At 37.2% G+C, this 25,523-nt stretch overlaps 1 protein-coding gene across 7 annotated transcripts in view; it reads left to right on the top strand.

Moving 5' to 3' along the window:
• IQCH (IQ motif containing H) overlaps positions 1-25,523 on the top strand; it is a 257,954-nt gene that overhangs the window by 51,269 nt on the left and 181,162 nt on the right. For all 7 annotated transcript variants that reach the window (XM_031668549.1, XM_031668548.1, XM_009210478.3 and 4 more), the window contains exon 5: positions 1,534-1,650. In XM_031668549.1, coding sequence (XP_031524409.1) covers positions 1,534-1,650 — 117 coding nt within the window. The remainder of the gene's footprint in view (positions 1-1,533; positions 1,651-25,523) is intronic.

Genomic DNA, 25,523 nt, shown 5'->3' with positions numbered 1-25,523 from the left:
CCTGCACTACAGCCTGGGTGACAGAGCAAGATTCCATCTCAAAACAACAACAACAAACATGCTATTAAAAAGTAAAAGGAAGATTTGGAATATCTGTTAAGAAAGACCTTACCTAGACATATCTATGCTTATCTAGCATACATTCTGTAGATATTTTTGTAGCCTTCTTCTTCACTTTGACCTTAGGCACAGACCCTTTATGAATGCTTATGTCAAAGAAATAGCCGGATCATGAACAAATCTGTCTGATTCCTACAACCATTTTAACAACTGCGTCAGATCACCCTCAAAACTAAGACACTTAATTGAAGGGAAAACAGTTAAGTTGCTCACGGTACTTCTAACCTCCTTTTAAAAAAGTTACAAAGCCTACAAACCTACATATTTTGACTCCATTTTTATGAAATGTCCAGAATAGATATACATCAGTAGAGACACAAAGTAGATTACTGGTTGCCTGGAACTAGTGGGAGGAGGGAATGGGGAGCAATTGCTAATGGGTATGAGGTCTCATTTTGGAGTGATGCACATGTTCTGGAATTAGATAGCGGCGATGGTTATAGGAATATACTGAAAACCACTGAATTGTACACTTTAAAGGGGTGAATTTTATGGTATATGCATTGTATTACAATTTTAAAAATCACAAAAGACTAGAAATTATTAATAATACCATATTCCCTACATGCAAAATTATCTTTTAGCCTAAAATCATAGAATCCCAAAGCTCAGGCATGGTTCCTCAAGAGACCATCAAGTCTAACATGCATTTTGCGAATAAAGAAACTGACTTCCATAGAGGTGAAGTGACTTACCCAAGGTCACACAGAGCAGTCGAGAGGAGAGCTGGCACCTAGGGGTCCTGACAACTATCTAGTGCCCCTTCCCACCACCACTATGTGGCCCACTCTCATGGTTTATTTTTAAGCATGTCAATGATAACTAATTTGAATTATTTAAAATGAGGAATAAGTGGTTCAAACAAGAGGCTTTTTTTTTTTTTTTTCCTAATGAAAGCATAAATTATTCTTGCAGATAACAGAATCTCTGTGAAGGAGTAGATAAATTTGTTGTAAATTTACCAGGCCCAAATTGAGATTTACCTGTAAATGTCCCTAGAGGAAAGTGGCCACATTAACAGACCAAGGGAGCCCTCTGCCTGTGTATTTGTGGTATAGATTTCATTGGCAAAATCCTTGACCTGGAAAGCTAAAAATAAATTAAGACCAGGTATTCTATCTAGTCCTTTGCCCACCTTGGTTGGCTTCCAGCGTTATTTTTGAGAAAATGTGTCTGAGGATGTATTTGTGGGAGCAATGGGATATACGGAGGAAAACCTATAGAAAGTTCCTTTTCTGTGAATAAAAGGGACTGATTAGCAGCCTAAATAAAAGATCCAAATATATTTTTTTCCAGTGAGAATTTCATTAAAATAATTATTTCCAAAGAACTTTAAACTCCTTTGAGGATATAAAATGTTAGTAAGCATTTTTGTTCATCCAGCATGAAAGTTTCATTGTTTCTTTGTTTCAGCGAAAGATAGGGTTGAATGTAAAAATCATGCAGGATCCTGAAAACATCCACCACAGAGCTGCTGTAAATGCGAACTATGGAATCAGTTTACCATATATTAATCAGAGAAAAGCATGTGTAAGTAATGAGTTGTTTTAATGAGCTCTTATTTTTTAAGAAATAAAAGTCATTTATTAGTAGTGTAAGATGTAATGTAGATATTAAGTAAAGATTGTAATCCTTTTGTCTTTGGAATTTTTTTGGAGATGGAGTGGCTCTCATTCTGTTTGTAATTAGCAATGATTAAGAAAATGTACGCCTATTTTAAAGACTTATTTGTAGCTCATTCAGATTTCTCTATTTTATTTGATATTCCTAAATAATCTAGTACCATAATTTTAATAAGGAAATAATTTACCAGCAAAAAGAATTAATAGAGAAATTTTAAATATTGTATTTCTTTGATAGTAGGCTTAGCACTAGAAAAATCAAAATAAAACAACAGCACAGAATCCTCTTCACTTGTATATACTCTCATAATGTACAAATATATGAGAATATTATTCTAAAGCTGAGGTAAGCAGGGACTAATCCTTTGTGTCAGCAAAATAATGAGAGGGAAAAAGAATCAAATGTAGATTTGCAGTAAGAGATCTCAGAGTTGATGCCCATTTTTGCCATTGACTAGATGCTACCTTGTCCTAAAGCAAGGATTGTACTCTTTCCATGTTGTGGAGTTTTCTTAGGAGAATTAAGAGTAGTGCTTCATTTTAACTGGAAAATTATTTAATTTGAGATCATTTCTAACACTGAAAACAATTACTGAGGTAACATCTCTATTTTTGTAAATATATTTTTAACCTTTGGCTTCTCTCAAAAGCTCTTAAATGTATGACTTGGTGAAATCAAAACTAAAAGCAAGATTAATGTTAGAATTAAATTGCAAAGCCATTTCTAACTAGCATAATAGTCTCTTAGATTAATCTTCCAAATTTCCTACATAGACATTTTCAACTGCCTACTTCATTCATGTAACCCTGAAATGTATTTTCGGTTTCTTTATATGTGCTTTATGTTATTCTAACAGGTTTGGTTTAAGAGCACTTTATCTTACAAATACTTGTATAGCCTAAGAAATAACCGGAAAGTTAGATATTTTTATTCCTGCTGAAACTTTATTTAAAATGTCACTGTGAATAATGTGAAAGGGTTTTTATCTGTTTCCCATGAGCCCAAAGCTCTTGAAATACAAATATTATTTCTCTGGCAACACAGACAGAAGCAGATTTCTCTTTTGTTGTTGTTGGTTTTCCTCTTCAATCTAGAATTAATATTGGCTTAGCTGGAGGAGTACTGAGGCTTTGTAGCCCGAGGCAACTGTTGTGTTTCATGCGAACTTTTTCTGATGAGTACTGGAGTTTTAAAAGGCATACCTCTAGATTTAAAAAGGATTATGCTTTGCTTTATGAATCTGAATGAAGATTCAGACTTCAGTAAATAGAGATTTCAAAATTATATCCAAAACTTGGGACAGATTCTTAGTCATTAATTATATATTTTTCCAATTTCCAAATAGAATGAATGCCTTGGATGTTGTATCTATATACTTTGAGCAAAGAGAATTTGGGAAAGCACTTTGCCTTTTATGACATATAGCTAATAGATGTTCATTTACTGTATTAAATCTCCTTTTTCTGTCAAACTTGATGCCATAAATATCTACACCAGAGCAACTTAAAATTGGATGTACATTATGTATATTTTTTTCAAACTGTCAGCCTTTTGATCAAATAGTTATCATTTTGTGTTGATATAGTTGTATGGTAGTACTAACTGAAAAACAGTATTTTCATTTTGGATTTACAAAACAGAAGCATTGTGCAAAAAGCACTGTGAAAGAAGTTTGTTCAGGTATTTGGTTTTAAACAGTCATATAAAGCATTTGGGGATAAATGCAGTTGTGATTTACCACTTATAAAAATCATTTCAAAAGCACTAACCCAAACTAGAGTAATGTGTCTAGCATTGTGATGTATAGTTAATTAGAAAGGCATCATCAAAGCTAATCATTTTAGAACTAAACACTCGAAGGGGATTATTATTTGGCTGCCGAGGGCCATGTGTTTCCTTACTTCTTATGAAACTTGATCAGCTTGTCAAAAGCCTGTAAATAACCTTAGACATTTTTGACAGAGCAAATGTGAATATGTAGCCACTTTACATTATTTGTTCCCAGAAGCTGGTATCTTCTCCATCTTAGGAAGTGGTGTATTCCTCCTGATAATAAGAGGCTGATGCAAGGATTTTAGTGCATTGAAAACACATATAACCCCTGCCAGACACACATACTCATATTGCAAAACTATCTTGAAAATTGTATATCCTGTGACTCTGTTATGTAAAATCAATTTACCAAAAACGTGTTAAAAGTGAGACTCACTGGTGGTTTTTTCAATATCTTCAGTCTGCCAAATAGTAACAAACAGCCTTCTAACATTTTTTCTAGTAGGTCCTCAAAGGTATGTGGAAGCAAGAAGAAATCCCTGGTACTGTTCACATTTCCTCACTGACATCTAGTTCCAGTTAGAGTTTATAATATAACACATTAAGAGAGCTACAGAAAATTTGACTTTGATTTATTTCTTTTAAATAAAAAGTGTTTCTTAAAAGGCTTGAAACATGTATCTGTTAACATGAATTTTAAAAGAATGATTATGAATGCATAACAAAATAGCCAAACCAAACATTGCTTTGAATTGCTGCACAAATAACTCTGATTATAACTGTTATGACCTAGAAAAGAATCATAAAAACATTTTTCTTTTTGGCAAGATATGAGTTGCTGTAGAATTATACCAGTTCTTTGGTCCCACTTTCCAAATAAATAAATATATAATGCAATGTAAACTTAGAATCTTTTATTTATTCATGAGGTTGAATTTAATACTATTGTGATTTCTAGATTTTATGAGTCATATGTTATGCAGTGTTTTCCACTAACTTAGTTGGGTAGCAACTACACTTCACAAATCATAGTTTCATTCTTTACTGTTTCACTTGGGGTGTACATAGTAATCTCTCTCTCACTGAAAGCATACTCATTTCTGAAATGATAAAGTGATAGAAAGTGAGGCAATTGTGTTAATGTCAAATGATTAGAAGAAGCACTAGAAGTAAGGGGTGGGGGTAGGGGGTGGGAGTGGAGAAAGAAGGGCGATTTCAGAACATGATTGTGTTTTAAGCCCATGCATATGGCCACAATTACAGTCACAACATAATTTGGCAACGGTAGCAGAATTAGATTTAAACAAATTGATGTTACACTGCAGTAATTCAGAATGAGCTTGTTGCATTTATAAACCATAACAAGAAGCAGAGTGAATTAATAAACCCTTCTTGTCACTAAAAATAAAAAAAGGGAATAATTGCTGAGATGGAGTTAACTTAACAGATGACTATAGTCAGCATCCTTTCAGGCTAGATATGGGAAAGTGAAGGTCACCCCCATCTCAGATGACAAAGAGGGAACATTTTGTTGGTAAACAAATTAATCTTTTGAAAGGTCGCCATTTGTTTTAAGTTTTTATCCAGTTCTTGTCATCTGGAATCAGAGATTGACTGTCATTTCACCAGGCAGGGGTGCAGTTGAGGCAGACAAAGCTGCTTCTGTACGTATCAGCATTCCTTGACAAAACTCGGTGCCTGATTGTGATGCTATGGGCTGCTGGTTTACAGCTGTCTCCGGACAAGAGTGGAGGCCCACCCCTGAATTCCAATAAGATGGGCCTGCATGTTCCGCCTGCTGTAAGCTGGCCCTCTGCCCACAAGTAAAATGTATTGTAGTTCAAGCCAGCAATTATCTCTTTTACTTCCTTCTGTGCTGCTTCTGTTCTCTTTTTCCAAAAACAGATGTGGGTATTCACTCAAGTTCTGCATCTATTCTTTCTCACACCTGCTGGGGCAGAATTTTGACAGAGGTAGAGTTTGAGGGAGCCAGCAGACAACAATCAGATGCAATTTCTTTGAGAACAGTTTAAAAAGAAAATGTTGATTTTTCAGGAAATGTGGAGTCAGCATCTTGGCCCCCCTCCCTTTTCCCAGGAGCATTTGGTAAATTAAATTAGTTGAACAAAAGGAAATAGCTTTAAAGACATTCTGAAATGCCATATCCTATTTATGACATACAGTCATTACCCAAGGACTGTGGTGGCATGCACAGCATCCCACTCCCATCATTTAAAGAGAGCTTTCTCTTCAGGTTGCTTAGATAAAGAGTTTTCAACAAAGGAATGACTTTTCATGTCCTTCCTCATTCACAGCCTACAAAATGTATTCCACCAATATGGCAGTGATGGTGGTGGTGGTGGTGGAGGTGGTGGTGTGTTGCCTTTGTATGTTGTTGCTGTTTAGAATTTCTATTCTGCATTGGTTTGGAGTGACGGGAAAGCTGAGGAAAGCCATGGAATGTTGGCTGGTGGATGGCTGTCTCACTAAAGCCCATTGCTCTGGGGGCAGGGAGAGGCAATGAGAGGCTATAGCCTTGTCAGATAACATTCAGAAAAAAAATCTAACAGTAGTGAGTTCTTTTAATTTCTTTTTTATTTATTTATTTATTTTTGAGACCGAGTCTCACTCTGTCGCCCGGGCTGGAGTGCAGTGGCGCAATCTCAGCTCACTGCAAGCTCCGCCTCCCGGGTTCACGCCATTCTCCTGCCTCAGCCTCCCGAGTAGCTGGGACTACAGGTGCCCGCCACCCTGCCCAGCTAGTTTTTTGTATTTTTTTTTAGTAGAGACGGGGTTTCACCGCATTAGCCAGGATGGTCTCGATCTCCTGACCTTGTGATCCGCCCGTCTCCGCCTCCCAAAGTGCTGGGATTACAGGCTTGAGCCACCGCGCCCCGCCGAGTTATTTTAATGTCTTTACAGTGGTATGTTTCTTGAGCTTCTCTGCCAAGATTTTGCATGCATTCCCAAACCAACCCCGTGCTGAACTGAAACCACTTTTTAGCTCTCAGAATAGTGATTCTGGGTCAGACTGCCTGGTGTGAATCCTTACTAGACTGGGATTTCCCAGAAACAGTCTCCCTTTCCTCATGTAAAATGTCCATAATAAATGTATCTATCTCATAGGATTGTGTTGAGTTTTTAATGAGATAATTCAAAGCACTTAACAAAGGTCCTGGTACAAAGAAGTGTTCTGAAAAATATTAGTTATTACTATTGGTGAGTCTCATATATTGTATTGTGCCATTGTTTTATACTGTCATTTAAAACACATTATTGTAGGGGTCCAGGGAGGGAACCAGAATATTGCTGAGGTCTCCTCCAGGGATACTGTTTAATATTTTACATGATTATGCTTTCTTTGCCACACAGATATGAGGACAGGAACCTTGTTGTCTGCTCTGTTTGTCTGTTTTTCAAATCCTCCCCTTTATCAAGCACTATTTTACACATAATAGGTACTAAGGACAGGACTGATTTGTCCCCTCCTCTGTCCAGTCTCTGCTCTGAAGCTATATAGACTGATGTTGAGTTTTGAAGTGAAGTAATGATTTTGCTGGCTCCTAGTAGGCCTAGTTGCACAGGATACCCCCTCCATGGGCCATCTGATAAGATTTACCTAGTGAAATGCCAGTACTACTGGACTCTTGTTGCAGCCTTGCCACTAACTAACTAGTGTTTCCAAGAGCAGGTTACTCTGTCTCACTCATTCTCATTTTTCTGTTTTATGAATGGGGGGAAGCAAGATGGAGAGGCAATCTGGTGTGCTGGGAGGGGCTTGGAGCTGAGATGGATCAGAGTTTGGGTCCTATCTGCTGTTTTGCAGTTACTGAACCCTAGGTAAGCAAATTACATTTCAGATCCTGAGTTCCCTGTTTTGTCAAGTCAGGATAATGATGCCTACTAAATAAGGGTGCTATGGAGAATACAGATAATATATTAACATTGCTGGCACATAATGGGTACCTAATAAGGTTCTTACCTTCCTTAAAAATGAATTAGTACTAAAAATCTCTCATTTCCTTCTTCACACTTATGCTTTTAGAAAAGAATCTGATTTGGCTCTTTTTACATCCTAGTGTAAGTGAGTAATAGGATTTAATGTTCATTTTCAAATTGTTAGAGAACTCCAGTGAGTTTCAGAGGGGTTCTCAGCATTTAATTTGTATTTCATTTTTAATGATAAATATTCAAGCATTTTAAGTATAATAAAGAACAATACCTACATATTTCAATTGATGCCAAATTTTAATGCATTCGATCATTTGATCGTCCGTGGGTTAATTTGTACTTTCAGGCTTACTCTGAGTGTGTGTGTGTACATTTGAATTTCCCATAAAGGTGTTTTTTATTAGATAGGGTGTAACTTTGTACTAGTCATATTTTGAAATTCAGATCTGCTCATATACACTCCTATAAGAATCATACAAATAAATAAGCAAAGATTAAATAAGCTAATATGTGTGAAGGTCGTAAAGCAGTGCCTGACTCCTGGTAATCATTCAGTAAACATTAATTGGTACTAGTATTAGAACACATGTGTGCTACTATCAATTAAAAGCCAGGCAAGTTCTCTGATGCATACTTTTGGCACAGCATAATAGTCAACTGTACAATTACAGTAATATAGCCACATCATGATAATATAGCATCACAGATTGTTTCACTGCTCGATTTAAGTTTGGGTTGGTTCTTACATGATTTGAAATGAGCTATACAGTCTTTGACAGTGCAAGGTTGCAATGTTACTCTGTTTACAACTGCAGATAAAAGTCAACAATGAAGCATAATGTCAAAATTTGGACTCAACATGCAAAACAAAATTAGATTTCTTTGAAACTCAGAGACTGTCTGAAAGAGAAGGGTGGTGAGATACCTGAAAAGAAATTTAAATGGGATATGATAGAACATCCTAAAATGTTACATGACACATTTGAAAAATATTTTTGGTAATTTAGCCCTTTAATTATAGTAGCATTTATTAAGTTTGCCGGACACATTGTTTCATGTATACTATCTTATTTAACATATTGTTTTATGTATACTATCTTATTTAACCCTTACACTTCTAAGCAGGTGCCATTTTTATAACCATTTTATAGATAAGAAAACTGAGACTAAGATTAAGCTACTTGCCTGAGGTTGTATAGTAAGCAAGCGGAGTCAGGATTCAAATTAATTATGGAATCTATTTGTCAAATATCCCCCAACTGACTACTTAACAACTAATCCTTAATTATCAAGGAACGTAAGCAATTGGTAGACATTGTTAGTGACTCTGTTTTGAAACAAAAAATTTCTACTATTTTAAAGTTTCTGGATCATTTTAATTGAACTAAATTCTGAGATTATAACTGCCATAACAAATTGTTAGCTTTTTGAAATTGCTTATTCACATCTGGATTTTCTACATCTTGTGCAGGCAAAATAAAATATATAAATACATTGCATTCTGTGACAGATGTAAGACTGTAGTTATTTATAACTCTTGATTTCATAATTTGTCTTCATCAAAACAGCCTCATTGTTTCCAGGATTGGTTTATATTGCTATAACCAGAAATATACAATATAAATACATATATAATAAATATATAATATAAATATTTATATAATAAATATATAATGTAAGCACATACTATATTTAAGTAATAATTATATACATATAAGTACATAATAATATATGCAATTATATTATTTATATTTGTTTTGACATACACAATTATACTAAATTCTTATAAAATTTGCCTTTACTTATATATCAGCATTCTATTTAAGGTTGCATTTGAAAAACTTGTTCTACTGCTGAAAATAAATTTGCAAATCTTTGGCATCAAGTATTACCTCTCCTATGGGTATTTATTTTTTAACAAGAGCAAATCCGCTACTTAATTAAAACAAAGGAGTTAGGCTCTATTAAGGGATTTCAAGCATGAGTGGACAGAGAGAAGAGGGATTTGGGGGAATCCAGGAAGAGAGCCTTTGCACTGCTCTGAAATCATTTCAGGTCGGCAGCCACCTGCTAACAGGACTAGGCCTGCTCCCTTATGATATACTTTTTACTTTGTGCCTTTTCACTTTATGACTTGGCCCTTGGACTGGAGTATTTGTTTGACTACATACTGAGAGATAGTGTTTCTAACCTCAAAATTAATTCCACTTTGAAAAGCCAAAAATTAGGTAGACAGAGGGACCTGTGTCACACCTATGATAGGTTTAGGGTACAGGGGTCCATGGGTAGAACTGCATTTCAGTATAATAGGTTCCCATGTATTTTATTTAATCCATTTATAAAAGATTATTCTGAGAAGGGGTCCGTAGGCTTCACCAGACTGACAAAGGGGTTCATGATGTCCCAAAAGTTAGAACTGTGATACATCTTTTCTTTCACACAAAAATCCAGTGTGGGACAAAGTATGCATCAGAACAGAGACATATCCTAAAAACCCTGTATCCTTTATGGCTGAAATATCCACATCTCTTAGTTGGTAGTGCGGAAAAACTACGAAAAAGTGGATAATGTCTACAATACCAGCCCAGATTTTTATAAGAATTACACCTTCTTGAGTAAAAATATAAAATTTATGCTTTTGCCTAATTACTGTTGCTTTTCTATTGCAAGGAGGAAAATGGAGCAGCTACAAAAGTGGTAATGCTTGCAGTAATATAGTAAGCGTTCTGTTTAAAATGAAGCAAAGGAAAAATACTACAGCAAGTAGTGTTATAGCATTAGCCACAAGAAAAATGGGACTAATAGGATTGTTTTTTATCATGGTTCAGGTTAATTATCTACTGAGAGGTTCTTGAGATGAATAAATACTATTGCTGTGTTCTCCAGTATTCTAACCCATTGTACCTTAAACTGTACTTGAATTCAAGTATACATTCCTAGCCTTTTAGAACCTCCTTGGTAGAATAGAAGTAAGTGCCCATAGACTAGATTGATTCACCCTACACTTTCTTTAAAAGCCTAGCCTCTGAATTACACTACAGAATGTGTAAAGTAAACCCAGAAGATACTTACTTAGAAGAGATTCCTCTCATTAGGCTATAAAGTTTGGGAAATATGACCTGAAAATACCAGATTTATGTAATTGATTATTTATATAAAAAGATTATATAATCTTTTTACTTCCATCTCTATCTTCCACAACAGCTTGAATAATAAATCAGTTTATGGTTGGCAACTAAGGCGTCATGGTCTGAAAACAACCATGCATGCTTTAGTAGAAAGAGCCATAGATGGAGAATCAGAGGACTTGGGTTTTCAATCCTGCTCTCAATTCTGGTGCTGTGAACCAAGTTAACATAGGTATACCACTTAGTCTCTAAAGACAAATTCTTCATCTACATACTGAAAAGATAAATTGGCTACTTCAGAATCATCATCAGGGCCACAGTCCTGGTTATGTGACTCCCAGATTAATGCTCATTTGGTTCCTTGTGGAACCACCAGTCTCTCAAGGATCAATGTAATTGGATGGAGGCAAGCCTTAAGATAGGCCTTAGAGGAACTGATGGGCAAGACTAAAGGAGAGGTGGTGTACATTTTAAGTACCAGAAGCAATACAAGCACAGGCCGAGGTAGAGAATAGTGAGAGTAATGGAGGATGGCTTAGAGCTTTGCCTAATGAAGTTGCAGAAACCAAAAGATGTTGTTGGCTGTGGAGGCCAGTTGATGGATGGCCTTGAATGGGCCCCTGAAATCCAGTTGTGTGATTTTCAGTCAGGATCATAAAAGGCAGGGCTTAAGGCAGACAGCTTCTGAAGTTAGATCACTTCTCCAGCTTCTTTAACTGAAGGGCAACTTTAGAATTCTTTTGAATGATCTCTATTCCTTAATGTCTTCATTAGTTATTAAACTTTATTTTCTCTTCCTTTGGCTATAAAGCAATAGTACTTTGTTGAATACCTTATCTCCTGAACTTGTTAGATAATCATAAAACTGCCTCATTGGAGTTCTACAGGCTGCACCTTCCCCTGACCATTTACATACAACTCTCTGTCCCTTTCATATAAATGGCCACTCAGAACTGGCCAATCTAACTGGATGGGTGGGATTTCCTCTCAGTCCCTCTTACTTTCTGTCCTAATGCTGTATGCCCCACTACTACTAATGATTCTGCCTGTAACTTCATCTCTAATCCCTACTTCTCACCCCCCCTCCAACATTAGCTAAAAGCAGGACTTGTTCGGGCAAGAGAAGTGGTGGCAAGACAAAAGGATAGAGAGTAGGAATGGTTGATTCCTCACACTTTCTGACCCCATCTCCCACCCAACTCTCCTATTGCCATATCTCAGCCTCAGCACTGGACATTATGAGCCTCCTCTCCCACTCTCACCCTCTCCCCAACTCCCTTGTGGTCCCAATCTAATAATGCACAGAAATGCCCAAGAGACTATCTTAATCCAAATGTTTTCTGAAATATGGGTGTGTCTCCAAACTTATCATCTCTTTGTGCTAAATGAAAAAAAAAGAAAAGGAAAAGTGGTATTCATGGAACAGGCTTTTTTTTTACTTCCTGACATTTTTTCTTTTATATAAGCAGTAAAATCCCTTAGAAAATGTTCAAATTGTTCTTTTTTAAAGTAGGAGTCACAGCATAGTTGTATTGGGTCCGGCAGATAATACGTTACTGAAATGACTGAGTGTAAAGGCTAGGTCCACGTTACTGGAGTACTGAACTGAGGAGACAGGCTTTCCCTCCAGGAGGCAGCCACCTTAGCTCTAGCCTTTTGTGACTGGGTTTCCAAAAGAAGCTGGAAAGTCATGCTTATATTTTTTTGTGAAATCTAATTTTTAAATGTGTGATCAGATAATTTTTTTAAACCCTGTGTAGTTCAAAGAAAATATTCTTTAGGCTATTCCTGTCTTGCAAGTCAACAATTTAAGAAACAGGAAGAGGTATGGTTTTAGGTATGATAGTATTGATGTCTTGTAGGCAGCTGACTGGCAACTTAGAGCCCATTAGAGTGCTAATACCTTAGCGAAGCCCAAGATGTAACCCTTGACTTCATAGGATTAGAGATTTGATTTTGCCAGAGTCAGTCAATCTCTTGGGTACAGCTGAACTCACAAGAGACTGATGTACAAACTGAAATGCCACTTTATGTATTCTAAGGAGAGCTATCATGGTCAAACAGACCTGAATGTTCAAATCAGCCTGATCTGATGCACATATTTTCTCCTTATTAGAAAGCTACACAGAATCCAGTTAGAAGGCTGCTTAGTGAACAGGGAAACCGACTAAGGTAATTAGTTGGACAATCTTCATGGTGAGCAGCAGCATCACACTTTTATAGTCAGACACACCCATCTGTGAAGCTACACTTGCCAGAAGGATATGAATACATTCCTGTAAAGTGAGTGCTTTATGGATACTGAGAAATTCTGCCTCTCCAATTCAACTTTTTATAGTAAACATTAATAGCTACTATCTGCTTGGGGTTGACTATGTGCATTATGTTATATCACAATCCCCATGGAATGAGTGATACTATCTCCATCTTACTGGTAAAGAAACTTCAGTATAGAGAAATTAAGTTACTTTCTCCAGTCATTCAATTAGTAAGCGATAGAACTCAGAATCAGGCTCTATCTGATATTACAGCCTGTGTTCTTAATCTTTGCCTTCCTTTTTACTGATTTCCTGCTATGAAATACCACTCACCTTCAGCTGATGTCTTATGTCTTTGATAACACCAATTAGACTACATTCCCTTTTGGAATCTTTTAAGTCAGCTTCTACATGGATCTGACCACATTGATCATGTATCCGTTTTTTTAGTTGAACACTCCGAGTTGGGGTAAGGGGTGACACATCTCCTTGTCACTAGTTTATACGTCCTATCTGAGTAATTACACTATCCAGAGGATGAGAGAAACCCTGGCTGAAACAAACAGAATGTATCAGGAGGAGAAAGAAAAATAAGACACAAGAGGAAACCAACCCATAGGGGAAGTATTCTTGGGCGATTTCTTGGTAAGAAATGCTGCTTGCCTTGGCTCCCAAAGCCACTAGGAGCTACTTTTAGAGAAAAATAATTCTCCTTTCTCCTTGTGTAGCTGGTGAGAGGCCCAGATATGTCTAATGGTTAGGCTCAGATATACTAATGCATTATATGAGCTTGCCTGGGGACCTAACCACTTTAAAATTGTTCCTAAGAAAACTCAATTTTCTGAGTTCCAAAATGCCCTTTTCCATTTCTCACTTAAGATGGGGCTGACCCTTATGGAAGGTTATCGGGAGGAGTTGTATAGTGAAAAGAGCGACCCAAGAGAGCAGTGGCATTGTCTTCTCCACTCATTTAAAAGTATGCTCCATACCTAATACTGGGTTAGTTTAACATAACCATAATTTTGAGCAGGAGGTTTTACTTTTTCAGAAAAGGATTTTCAAACTGTAATCATCTTATGGAATTATCATGTCATCTAACTTATGGAATTAGCATTTAATCTAAACATTTAAATCCCAGGGAAATTACCTATCACTAACTTGCTACCATCTTGGGTTTAGTATTCCATTTACCCATAGCTTAAAGTGTAGAACCTGGACTTTAACAGAAGGGAAGGTAAATCTCTCAGCAACTTCTACTTTCTAATTTGAACACTTGCAGGACACCTAACTGTGCTTCTGCTCTTGGCTGCATGTTAACCTGGAAGGTACTACATACTCAGGATAAATACTGCGTAAGTGTTAAGCAATAGCCAACATTTCTGAGGGCTTGTCTGAGTTGTGCATGCTGTTAAGTACACTTTACATGGATTATCTCACATAATCCTCACAGTAACCCTAAGAGGCAAGTACTATTCCTACTTTCATTTTACATTTGGGGAAACTGAGGCAAAAACCAGTTAATAAAATTCACCCAAACTCACACAAGCTAAAAGTCGAAGGATGTTAATTCAAACTCAACCAGTTGGCTTTCAACCTAGCATTCTTTATCCTTATTCTATACTACCTTCCAGGTAGCTTTGAGGGTGGTGATTTTGACCTGCATTTGAGGGACATATCTGGGCCCAGCCCAGTCAAAGATTGCTTTCTTAATGACCAAGGAATTTGATGAAGAAATTTCTCTGCCCCAGTCTGAGACAGAAGTAAAAGATCAGAGTATTTAATAAAGGCTGTATTAACTCAAAGACTAAAACAAGAAGATGAGCTAGTACTTTTAAGATGAAAACTTCCCCAACTACATTCATATCTCTAACTCAGACATAATGTCCAACTTGGTCAGAATGCAATATAAATTTGCTTTTATTTGTATGTGACTTTGAGTAATACCTTGTTAAAGACCCGTATAATCAAGTGAGAACTGTGTTAAGTTTTTCTTTTTCTTTTTTTGAGACAGAGTCTCACTCTGTTGCCCAGGCTGGAGTGCAGTGGCACGATCTCGGCTCAGTGCAACCTCCACCTCCTGGATTCAAGTGATTCTCCTGCCTCAGCCTCCTGAGTAGCTGGGATTACAGGTGCACACTACCATGCCTGGCTAATTTCTGTATTTTTTAGTTTCACTATGTTGGCCAGGCTGGTCTCGAACTCCTGACCTCAAATGATCTGTGCGCCTCAGCCTCCCAAAGTGCTGGGATTACAAGTGTGACTACCACACCTGGCCAGCCCTCTTTTTTCCCATAATAATGTCTATCCAGATCTTTTAAGGTAGAAGGAATTTTCCCTTGCCTAGGCCATCATAGCATGCTTTTAAAGCATTCACGTGGTATACGTTGAATTGAAAGGGGAGTTTGTATCTTTTCCTCTTGTTAGATCTCCTGGAACCATATTTTTTTCACTTTCATATCTTCCAGGGTACTTTACAAAATGCATTATGCAGAGAAGGTACTCAATAAATGATTAATTTAATTCAATAAAATGTAATTGAATGTTTGAAGAGGAAGGATTCTATAGAGAAGTGACAGGGCAGGGAGGGTCTGTCTAGTCTCATGGGCATGGTTTTCAGCTGTGTTTCTCTCATCTCTCCATCTCCTTCTTCCTACCCCCAAGCCCTACACACAACTTCCCTTAGGTGATTGTAGCACAATCCTAGGGCTTATGTTTTGGAAGTGAGCCCAAGGCCCAGGTAGGCAACATAGCAGCTGACTTTAGGAAGCAAACATGAAGCTTTGTTCACCCCCGTGCCCAATTTTCTGATTATAACACTTTTTTCACATTCTCATTGAAGAAAACTTGGAAAATACAAGGGTTGAAAGATAAAAAAATTACATAACCTCAATCCCTCCACCTAGAGATAATTATTATGAACATTTAAATGGATTTGTTTTCCATGTTTGGATGTATGATCTACCTCCCTCCTTCCTGCCCTCCTTTCCTTCCTTGCTTCTTTCTTTCCTTCTCCCTTCTCTTCTTTTTGTTTCTTCTTTCTCTTTTTTTCTCTTCTCCCTCTCCACAGTCCCCTCTCTAATGAGGAACACATGTACCTAGTAATAATCTTCACATAAAAAGTGGGGAACCTATGTGAAGAAAACTCCAAAACTTTAATGAACAACATCAAAGAACACTTGAATAAATGGAAAGATATATCATATTCCTGAGAAGGAAAATGTTTGTAAGCATGCCAGTTCTTCCCACATTAATCTTTATGTCCAATGTGATTCCAATCAAAATTCATATGGGTTTTATTTGGTTTGCATGGAATATTAATTTTTTCAACTTGCTAGTGTTCATCATCTTGAAGAATAGGCAAAAGGCCTCGTTTCTTTTTTCCCTAAAGAAGATTAATGAAGGTGAACTTTTCATACCACTTACTAAAGCATATAATAAAATTACAACAATTATTTCTACGGGTAGAAAAATTGATAGATCAATGGAATAAAAAACTCAGCATAGATATTGACCTTAGTGTAAACAATAACTTGGAATGTAATAAAGGTGACACTGTAAGTCAATGGGAAAGGGAGGACTTGTTAGATGAATGGTGCCAAGTCACTTAGCTAATGATTTGGGAAAAAAAAATTAGATTAAATCCTAACCTTGCATTCTATACAAAGAAAACTCCAGATGGATTAAACTAAAGTAAGATGTTTTAAAAAGAAGAAATAAAGAAATTAGGGCCGGGTGCGGTGACTCACGCCTGTAATCCCAGCACTTTGGGAGTCCAAGGCGGGCGGATCATGAGGTCAGGAGATTGAGACCATCCTGGCTAACATGGTGAAACCCCATCTTTACTAAAAATACAAGAAATTAGCCAGGCGTGGTGGCGGGCACCTGTAGTCCCAGGTACTAGGGAGACTGAGGCAGGAGAATGGCGTGAACCCAGGAGGCAGAGGTTGCAGTGAGCTGAGGTTGTGCCACTGCACTTCAACCTGGTAACAGAGCGAGACTCTGTCAAAAGAAAGAAAGAGAGAGAGAGAGGGAGGGAGGGTAGAAAACCATTAAAAAGAACTATTTTTCAAGTTTGTCAAAGGAAGATTTTTTTTCAGCATCATAACCTCATATAATATTGACAATCCTCATTACAAGAAAAGTCCATGTTTCTATTAGGCTCCAATCGTAGACCTCACACTAATTCCTAGGTCATATTCTTGGGGCAAATCACTTATATTTCATGGGCTTTAGTGTGTTTGTCACTTTGAGGTATTGGATCCAATCATCTCTAAGATCTCTTCTAGTTCTGACCATCCGTAATTCTGATCGAAGTCTGTTTCCTTTGGTTTCCTTCCTTCCCCATTTGTGACCACTGACACGTGACATGTGGGACAGAAAAGCAGACCAGGTGAAACTGTTTTCTGTACTGATTGTGGAAATAAAATTCACAGAGGGTATTGTTTTTTCAATTTATGCATTCAACAGAGCATTTGTTGAGTGCTTTCTATGTATGCAACAAAATATGCAACTTGTCCTCATCACTTTTACTTGTTACTACTTTTAATACTCAGAGCGTATTAAAGACATTGTTACTCCCAATTTTCCAGTCATATAATTAACATATGGCTCTTTCAGAATTTGAAGATATATTTTCTTTTGACAATCTGATTCAGAATCTAGAAAAATTATTCGAAGAGAAATTGTGAAAAGGACAAACTCTTACACACAGACATATACATATAATATTAAAATGATCGAATGAATATTCCTTAAAAATTCGCTTCATTACTAAACGAGTTAATTTTTTTTTAATGGACTGTATCTGAGATTAATCCCTTCATTGACTTCGGCAAAAATACCTGAACTGTAAGCGCTCCTAGCCTCCTTTCAGGTTTGCTTAGGCATCTCTTCCACAGACTTTACTGATGCAGCATAGAAATTATGGCAAAGCCCAGTGGAGTCATTGAAGTAAAAGTCTCAGTACTGCTCAGGAAGGGATGCCAAATTAAATAAAAAGAGCCCCAGCAGTTCTGCAGCTGCGTGCCAACCCAACTGCTGGGATGAGGTAAATGAGGACCAAACTTTATTTCACTTATGACCCCAGCCAGTATTTAAACGAAAATGCCTAGAGAGTGGCACACTGCTCTGTAATAAGGAATAAAAAGAAATAGCAAAAATTATTATAATAAATGATAAATTCATTCCCAAAGTCTTTCTTAGATCTTAAGTGAAACGACTACCATTTACGCTCATTTCTTCTCATGTGGTATCAACTATACACATTTTTTCTTATGAAATGTAATAGTCATGTAAGTGAAATGGACAGTACTTTGTTCTCTAGTAATTACTTTTCCAGATTACAATTTCTGTTGGAATACCACAAATAAATGTTATTAAATATAGTGAGAAAAAATAGCAACAAGGAATCATTACATTTTTGTCAACCTGAATTCCTCAGAAAATTCTGGGTCCAGTGTGTCTCAAGCTCCTTTGAAGAAAAGTTTTATGTAAAATCGAATTATCACTTGTCTTTTATTAATAGCTTTACAGAATGGGCTCCTATTAACAAATTATAGCAATATCATTGTTAGCTATGTGTCAATCCTTGAATCATTTTTTTCCCTAAAATGTATCCCAAAGAATGCTGGTTCTTTGGAATGTTAATAGGTATTCCAGGCAAAAAGAGTATTGTGGTCCCATAAAATTGGGAAACATGAGGTTAAAGAAAGTCAGACTGGTTTTTATGCCATTAAGCCACCTGGAGTCACTAACACGCTGATGTGCCTTATGAATCTTTTTTTTTTTTTAATTATACTTTAAGTTCTAGGGTACATGTGCATAACGTGCAGGTTTATTACATATGTATACTTGTGCCATGTTGGTGTGCTGCACCCATCAGTTCATCAGCACCCATCAACTCATCATTTACATCAGGTATAACTCCCAGTGCACTCCCTCCCCGCTCTCCCCTCCCCATGATAGGCCCCGGTGTGTGATGTTCCCCTTCCCGAGTCCAAGTGATTCTTTAAGAAGAGGAAATGCAGTTAGCAATGTTTCCCAAACTTCCTCAGAGTCCCTTTCTGCAGAATAGCTCACAGAACTATATTCTGAGGAGCACACTTTGGGAAATTTTGCTTAAGTGCTGGATTTCATAACAATTTTAATGGAAAAATTTCTAGACTACATTACATACTTTGCTTCGTTAGTCACATTTTACCATAAGTTAACTGTTTTTTGTGGGGGATTGGGACATCATAATAACTCTACTTTATGTAATGCACTGTATGGGGTCTGTGAGGCATGCAGATGCCCTCACTTCAGATAGCTGCTGTGTGTTCAAAATAGTATTTCTGCTGCAGTTTCCTCCACAGTCATTTCTATTCACCACGTTCTTTAAGTCTGTGTTCACAATCCCCCTTGTCACTTCTGCTGCTAACTACCCTTTTATCAGCCTAAAACCCCTTCCAGCTCTGCAAATTGTGATCCTATGTGTGCCTTTTCTTTCTTTCTCTTTTTCTTTCTTTCTTTCTCTTTTCTTTTTCTTTCTTTCTTTTCTTTCTTTCTTTCTCTTTCTTTCCTTCCTTCCTTCTCTCTTTCTTTCTTTTTCTTTCTTTCTTTCTCTTTCTCTCTCTTTCTTTCTTTCTCTCTGTCTCTCTTTCTCTCTCTCTCTCTCTCTCTCTCTCTCTCTCTCTCCCTCCCTCCCTTCCTTCCTCTCTCTCCCTCTCTTCTCTTTCTTTTTTTCTGTGTTCTCTCTTTTTCCTTAGGCCCTGCCTGTCCTGAGCTTTGGCAGCAGGGTACCTTGGCTTTTATCAGAAGCCAAATGGCAACACTATTTTCTCCAGGTTATTGAATCAACCAATCCCAGCTTTGTTTCCACTCACACTTCGAAACTTTTCATTTAGTTCCCTTTCCATATTCATATCTGTACTATATAATATACTCTGTATAATTTCAATCTTTTGAAATTGATTGAAACTTATTTTATGGCCTAGGATATCGTTTATGTTGGTGAATGTTACATGTGCATTTGAAAAGAATGTATATCCTACAGTTGTTGGTCTGTAGTGTTCTATAAATGTTAGGTCCAGGTAGCTGATGATGATTTTCAGCACATCTATATACTTACTGATTTTTTAAAAATTAATTGTTCTACCAATTACTGAGAAGAGGCTTTTAAAATCATCACCTCTAATTGAAGATTTGTCTATTTTTTCCTTTAGTTTTGATGATTTTTGTTTTACATATTTTGTGTTAATATTATTAGAGACATTCACATTTATTATTGTTGTATTTTCTTGGTTATAAGAAACTTACATCTGTTTAAGACTCTTTCATCTGTTTCATCTGTTTAAGAAAAATCTCTTTTCCTCTCTCATAATTCTCTTTGTCTTGAAGTCTACTTTGATATTAATATAATTACTTCATCTCTCTTTTGCTTACTGTTTGCATGGTATATCAGTCTTTTTTGTTGTTACTTTCAACCTGTGTCTTTAAAATTAAAATGCATTTCTTTTTTTTTTTTTTTTTTTTTTTTTGAGACGGAGTCTCGCTCTGTCGCCCAGGCTGCAGTGCAATGGCCGGATCTCAGCTCACTGCAAGCTCCGCCTCCCGGGTTTACGCCATTCTCCTGCCTCAGCCTCCCAAGTAGCTGGGACTACAGGCGCCCGCCACCTCGCCTGGCTAGTTTTTTTGTATTTTTTAGTAGAGACGGGGTTTCACCGTGTTAGCCAGGATGGTCTCGATCTCCTGACCTCATGATCCGCCCGTCTCGGCCTCCCAAAGTGCTGGGATTACAGGCTTGAGCCACCGCGCCCGGCCCTAAAATGCATTTCTTACGGTAGCATTTATCATGTCCTGTTTTTTAAGTTCAGTCTGATAATCTCTGCTTTTTAGAATGTTTAGTTCATTTCCATATAATGAAATTTAGACATGGTTTGATTTAGAACAACTGACACAGGACTTTCCTTGTCTGCTTTGCTGACTGGGGACCTCCACAACTGGCGACATCCTCCCTGGGCCTTGCTCAGCCCTGGGCCCTGACGCTGGAGGTGCCCTGTCCGCTCAGCCTGCCTAGGTTACTTATGTACAGCCCTTTGCCTGCGTTAGGTGGTTCCCAAGCTCTTGTCCCACATCTAAGAAGAATGAGGTTATGGTAACAATTTGAAGGTTGAGGAGGACAGAAAAACATCTTATTGAGCAACAGAACAGCTCTCAGTGGACAGGGAATGTGGGGGGTGGTTCCCCACCCTCGCAGTTGGTTTCTCTTCCAATCTGGCTGGGTCTAGGGTTTTTTATGGACTCAGAATGGGGAGTGTGTGCCGATTGGTTTGTGAGTATGCAAAAAAGGTTAAAGGGAAAATACCACTCAAAGGTGGGCTTGACAATGTAAAAACACAATTAGAAAAGGCTAGGTATATGTAAAATAGGTGAAGGGTGGGGATCAATCAGTGGAAAGCACACCAAATGGGAAGAAAGGTTCTCGATCTGGTCCAAGGATTTACCTGAGACTTGTAGCTAGGCTTTAAATTGTCTCAGCCTGAAGGTCGGGTTTCACTGGGGACCTACCCCATCTGCCTAAGCATTTATCTGTCTCCTGCGGCTATCACAACCATCTTTCTATTTGTTTTCTATTTATCCCATCCATTTTTTGTTCCTTATTCTTTGATTTCTGACTGACTTAGAGTTACATATTTTTAAATAATTTTTAATATTCCATTTTAAATCTTTTATGACTTTTAAACTATACCTGTTTACATTATTTTTATTGGTTGCTCTAAGAATTACAATATTCATCCTTAACTTACTAGAGTTTCTTTGGAGTTAATATTGCACCAGTTCACATAAGATGTAAGGAATTTGCAACTATTGACCTCCCAATTTTTGTGCTATCGTTGTCATCTACTTTACGTATATTATAAAATGCACACTGTATAATAATTTTTGTTTTAAATAGCCAATTGTCTTTGAGAGAAATCATGAGAAGAAAAAGATATAATCTTTTATATTTGCCATATATATCTGAGTTGTCATCTGAAGTCATTTTCTGTCAGCTTGAAGAATGTTTTTAAGCATTTCTCTCTTTTTTTTTTCTTTTTTTTTTGAGATGGAGTCTTGCTCTGTTACCCAGGCTGGAGTGCGATGGCATGATCTCAGCTCACTGCAACTTCCACTTCCCGGGCTCAAGCGATTCTCCTGTCTCAGCCTCTCAAGCAGCTGGGATTACATGCGCTCACCACCAGGCCCAGCTAATTTTTGTAATTTTAGTAGAGATGGAGTTTCACCATGGTGGCCAAGCTGGTCTTGAACTCCTCACCTTGTCATTTGCCCACCCCAACCTCCCAAAGTGCTGGGATCACAGGCGTGAGCCACCACGCCCAGCTGCAAACATTTCTTAAAAGAAAGCTAATGCCTGCTGGTAACACTTGCTTGTCTTTTGTCCAAAAAAAAAAAGTCTTTAGACTGGCCGAGCACGGTGGCTCACACTTATAATCCCACCACTTTGGGAGGCCAAGGCGGGCGATCACTTGAGGTCCAGAGTTCGAGACCAACCTGGCCAACATGATGAACCCCCGCCTCTACTGAAAATATAAAAATTAGCCAAGTGTGGTGGCACATGCCTGTAATCTCAGCTACTCAGGACGCTGAGACAGGAGAATTGCATGAACCCAGGAAGCAGAGGTTGCAGTGAGCAAAGATAGCTCCATTGCACTCCATCTTGGGCAACAACAGCGAGACTCTGTCTAAAAAAAAAAAGTCAAAAAAAGTATTTAGATTACCTTTATTTTGAAAGATTTTTCACTGGGTGTAGAATTTGGGGTGGCCATGTTTTTTGTTTTTTCCCTATTCAGTGCTTTAAAGTTCCATTGTTTCTGATGAGAAGTCAACCATTAGTCAAATAATTGATCCCTATGTGTATAATGGATCTTTTTTTCTTTTCTGACTGCTTTCAAGATTTTCTTGCCTTTGGCTTCCAGGGGTTTGATTATCATATGCTCGAATGTAGTTTTCTTTGTGTTTATTCTTCTTGGGGTTCATTGTATGAGTTTCTAGGATCTCTAAGCTTATTTTTTTTTAACAAATTAGGGAACATTCTGGCCATTGTTTCTTTAAATATTTTTCTCTATAATTCTCTTCCTCCTCTTCTTCTGGGGCTTCAATTACATGCAGATTATACCACATGATATTGTCCTACAGGTCACTGAAGAACCAGTATGTAAAATTTTTTTTCTTGTTATTCAAATTAGGTAATTGCTGTTGATTGCTCTTCAAGTTCCCTACCCCTTTTTCTGCCCACTCTAATTTGCTGTCAAACCTATTTGATTAATTTTTTATTTCAAATATTTTACTTTCAGTTTTAGAATTTCCATTTAGTCCTCTTTTATATACATTTAATTTCTCTGCCAAGATTTTCCATGTGTTCATTTAGTATTATTACAATTTTTTAAGGTCCTTAAAATATGTATAACAGCAGCTCTAGAGTCTTTATCTGCTCATTCTAATATCAGAGTCATCTTAGGATCTGTTTTTATTGCCTATTTTTTCTTTTGACTATGGACTACCTTTTCCTATTTCTTTGTATATACAAAAATTTGTATTGTTATGAACATTATAAATGTTATGTTGTAGAGACTTGGAATTGTTATCTTGCTTTCTAAAGTGCTGATATTTATTCAAGTAGGCAGTTAATTTGGCTAGATTCAAACTCCAGACTCTATCCTTGCTGTGGTTGGTAGCAGCTGAAATCTCTGCTCAGTTTTTACAAATCGTTAACGGTTCCATCCTGGCTGGGCTCCTTAAAAACCTCTTTCAGATACCTGGAGCTCAGAGGTCAGCCAAGGATTTATATGTCATTTATTTGCAATTTTTGGAGTCTCCTCTCCTTCTTGCAATTTCCTCATTTCTATTATTTCCCCCTATTTTCAGCTTTTATGACAGCACTAAACTCCATCCTCTGACTTTCAAGCCAGTAAGACTGTGTTTTTCTTCTTGAGTTATAGCCACTCTGCCTTTCATAGTCTGAGAAGTACTTCCAGGCCAGAAATTACACACACATACATCTCAACTGTTGCAGTTCCCTTCTTTCAAGATCAGCCACCCCCTAGTTTCTGCCTGCTTTCATTCTCAGTGCCTTCAAATAGTTGGAGTTTTGTGGGGTTTTTTTTGTTGTTGTTTGTTTATTTTTTACATTTTGTCCAGAGTGTGTTATTATTGTCTTCAGGAGAGAGTCTTTTATAAGCTGCTCCACCATTACCATAAAGGTGATACTTGCTATTGTATTACCCTTATCAAAATAGAAGATATTCGCTACTAATATGTCCATTTTAATTGCGCCTTCCCAGAAAGTTTTAAGTGATTATTTTTTAAAACATTCTTTGCTCTTTTTCTTATTCACTTGAGATAATAAGACAGAATTAGATGAGCTTTGAATTGCATAATGCCTTCAGGATAGTATACAAATAATTACAATATATGTTATAAATGTAACAAGATAAGTAAAAAGAAAAACTATAGAAAATCAGAGGAAGAAGAGATCAGAAGTGATTTCCTACAGGAGATTACATTTAAGCTAGTTGTTAAAGGGTGACAAGAATTTAATAGCAGAGTCTAGAGGAGAAGAATATTCTAGAAGGAACATTATAAGAAATGCAAAAAAGTGATAGTGAGGCTCAAGTCTTACTGATTATATGTATAATTTATGACTTAAAATCAATACTTAAAAGTTCATGGCATGAACATACTGCTGTACTCAACAACATGGTGAATCTCACAACCAGTTTTGAAAGAAAAAAGTCAGATACAAAAGAATACCTACTGTAATAATCTATTTATATAAAGTTTGAAAACAGAAAAACAATAGGTGGCAATAGAATTCAGAATGCTGGCTGTCTTTGAGTTGTGGTAGTGACTGGGAGGGAGCAAAAGAGGGGCTTCTGGTGCCTGTAATGCTCTACTCCTTGCTCTGGATACTAGTTACCCACAGTGGTCACTTGGTTACAATTCATCACTTTTGCCTTTTAAAAAATGAATATTGTGGCTGGGCATGGTGGCTCACACTGGTAATCCCAGCACTTTCAAAGGCTGAGGTGGGAGGATCACCTGAGCCCAGGAGTTTAAGACTAGCCTGGACACCATGGTGAAACCTCATCTCTACACAAAATACAAAAATTACCCAGGCCTGGTGGTGTGCACCTGTAGTTCCAGCTACTCAAGAGGCTGAGGTAGGAGGATTGCTTGAGCCCAGGAGGTCAAGGCTGCAGTGAGCTGTGATTACACCACTGCACTCCAGCATAGGCAAGAGAGCAAGACCTTGTTTCAAAAAAAAAAAAAGAAAGCAAGAAAAAGAAAAAGAAAAAAATGTTGTACTTCAATAAAATGTTTACATGGAAAAAAAACCCATTCACACATTCCTGGTGTGAAAAATAATTTATGGAATGCATCTCCATATATTAATTCATTAATTCCTCACAATAGCCTTATGGAAGAACAGTGATGGTGAATTTTATGTAAAATAGGATTCTAGAAATTCAAAATATCATGATATAAAATAATAAATTCTTGCTTTATTTTTATTTTTAGAAACTGGGTCTTTCTGTCACTTAGGCTGGAATGTAGTGGCATAATTATAGCTCACTGCAGCCTTAAACTCCTGGGCTCAAGCAATCCTCTCACCTCACTCAGCCTCCCAAGT

The sequence above is a fragment of the Papio anubis genome, chromosome 7 (genome assembly GCF_008728515.1).
Source record: "Papio anubis isolate 15944 chromosome 7, Panubis1.0, whole genome shotgun sequence".
NCBI lineage: Eukaryota > Metazoa > Chordata > Mammalia > Primates > Cercopithecidae > Papio > Papio anubis.
Note: the sequence above shows the minus strand (reverse complement) of the source record. Positions and strands in the feature narration are given on the sequence as shown.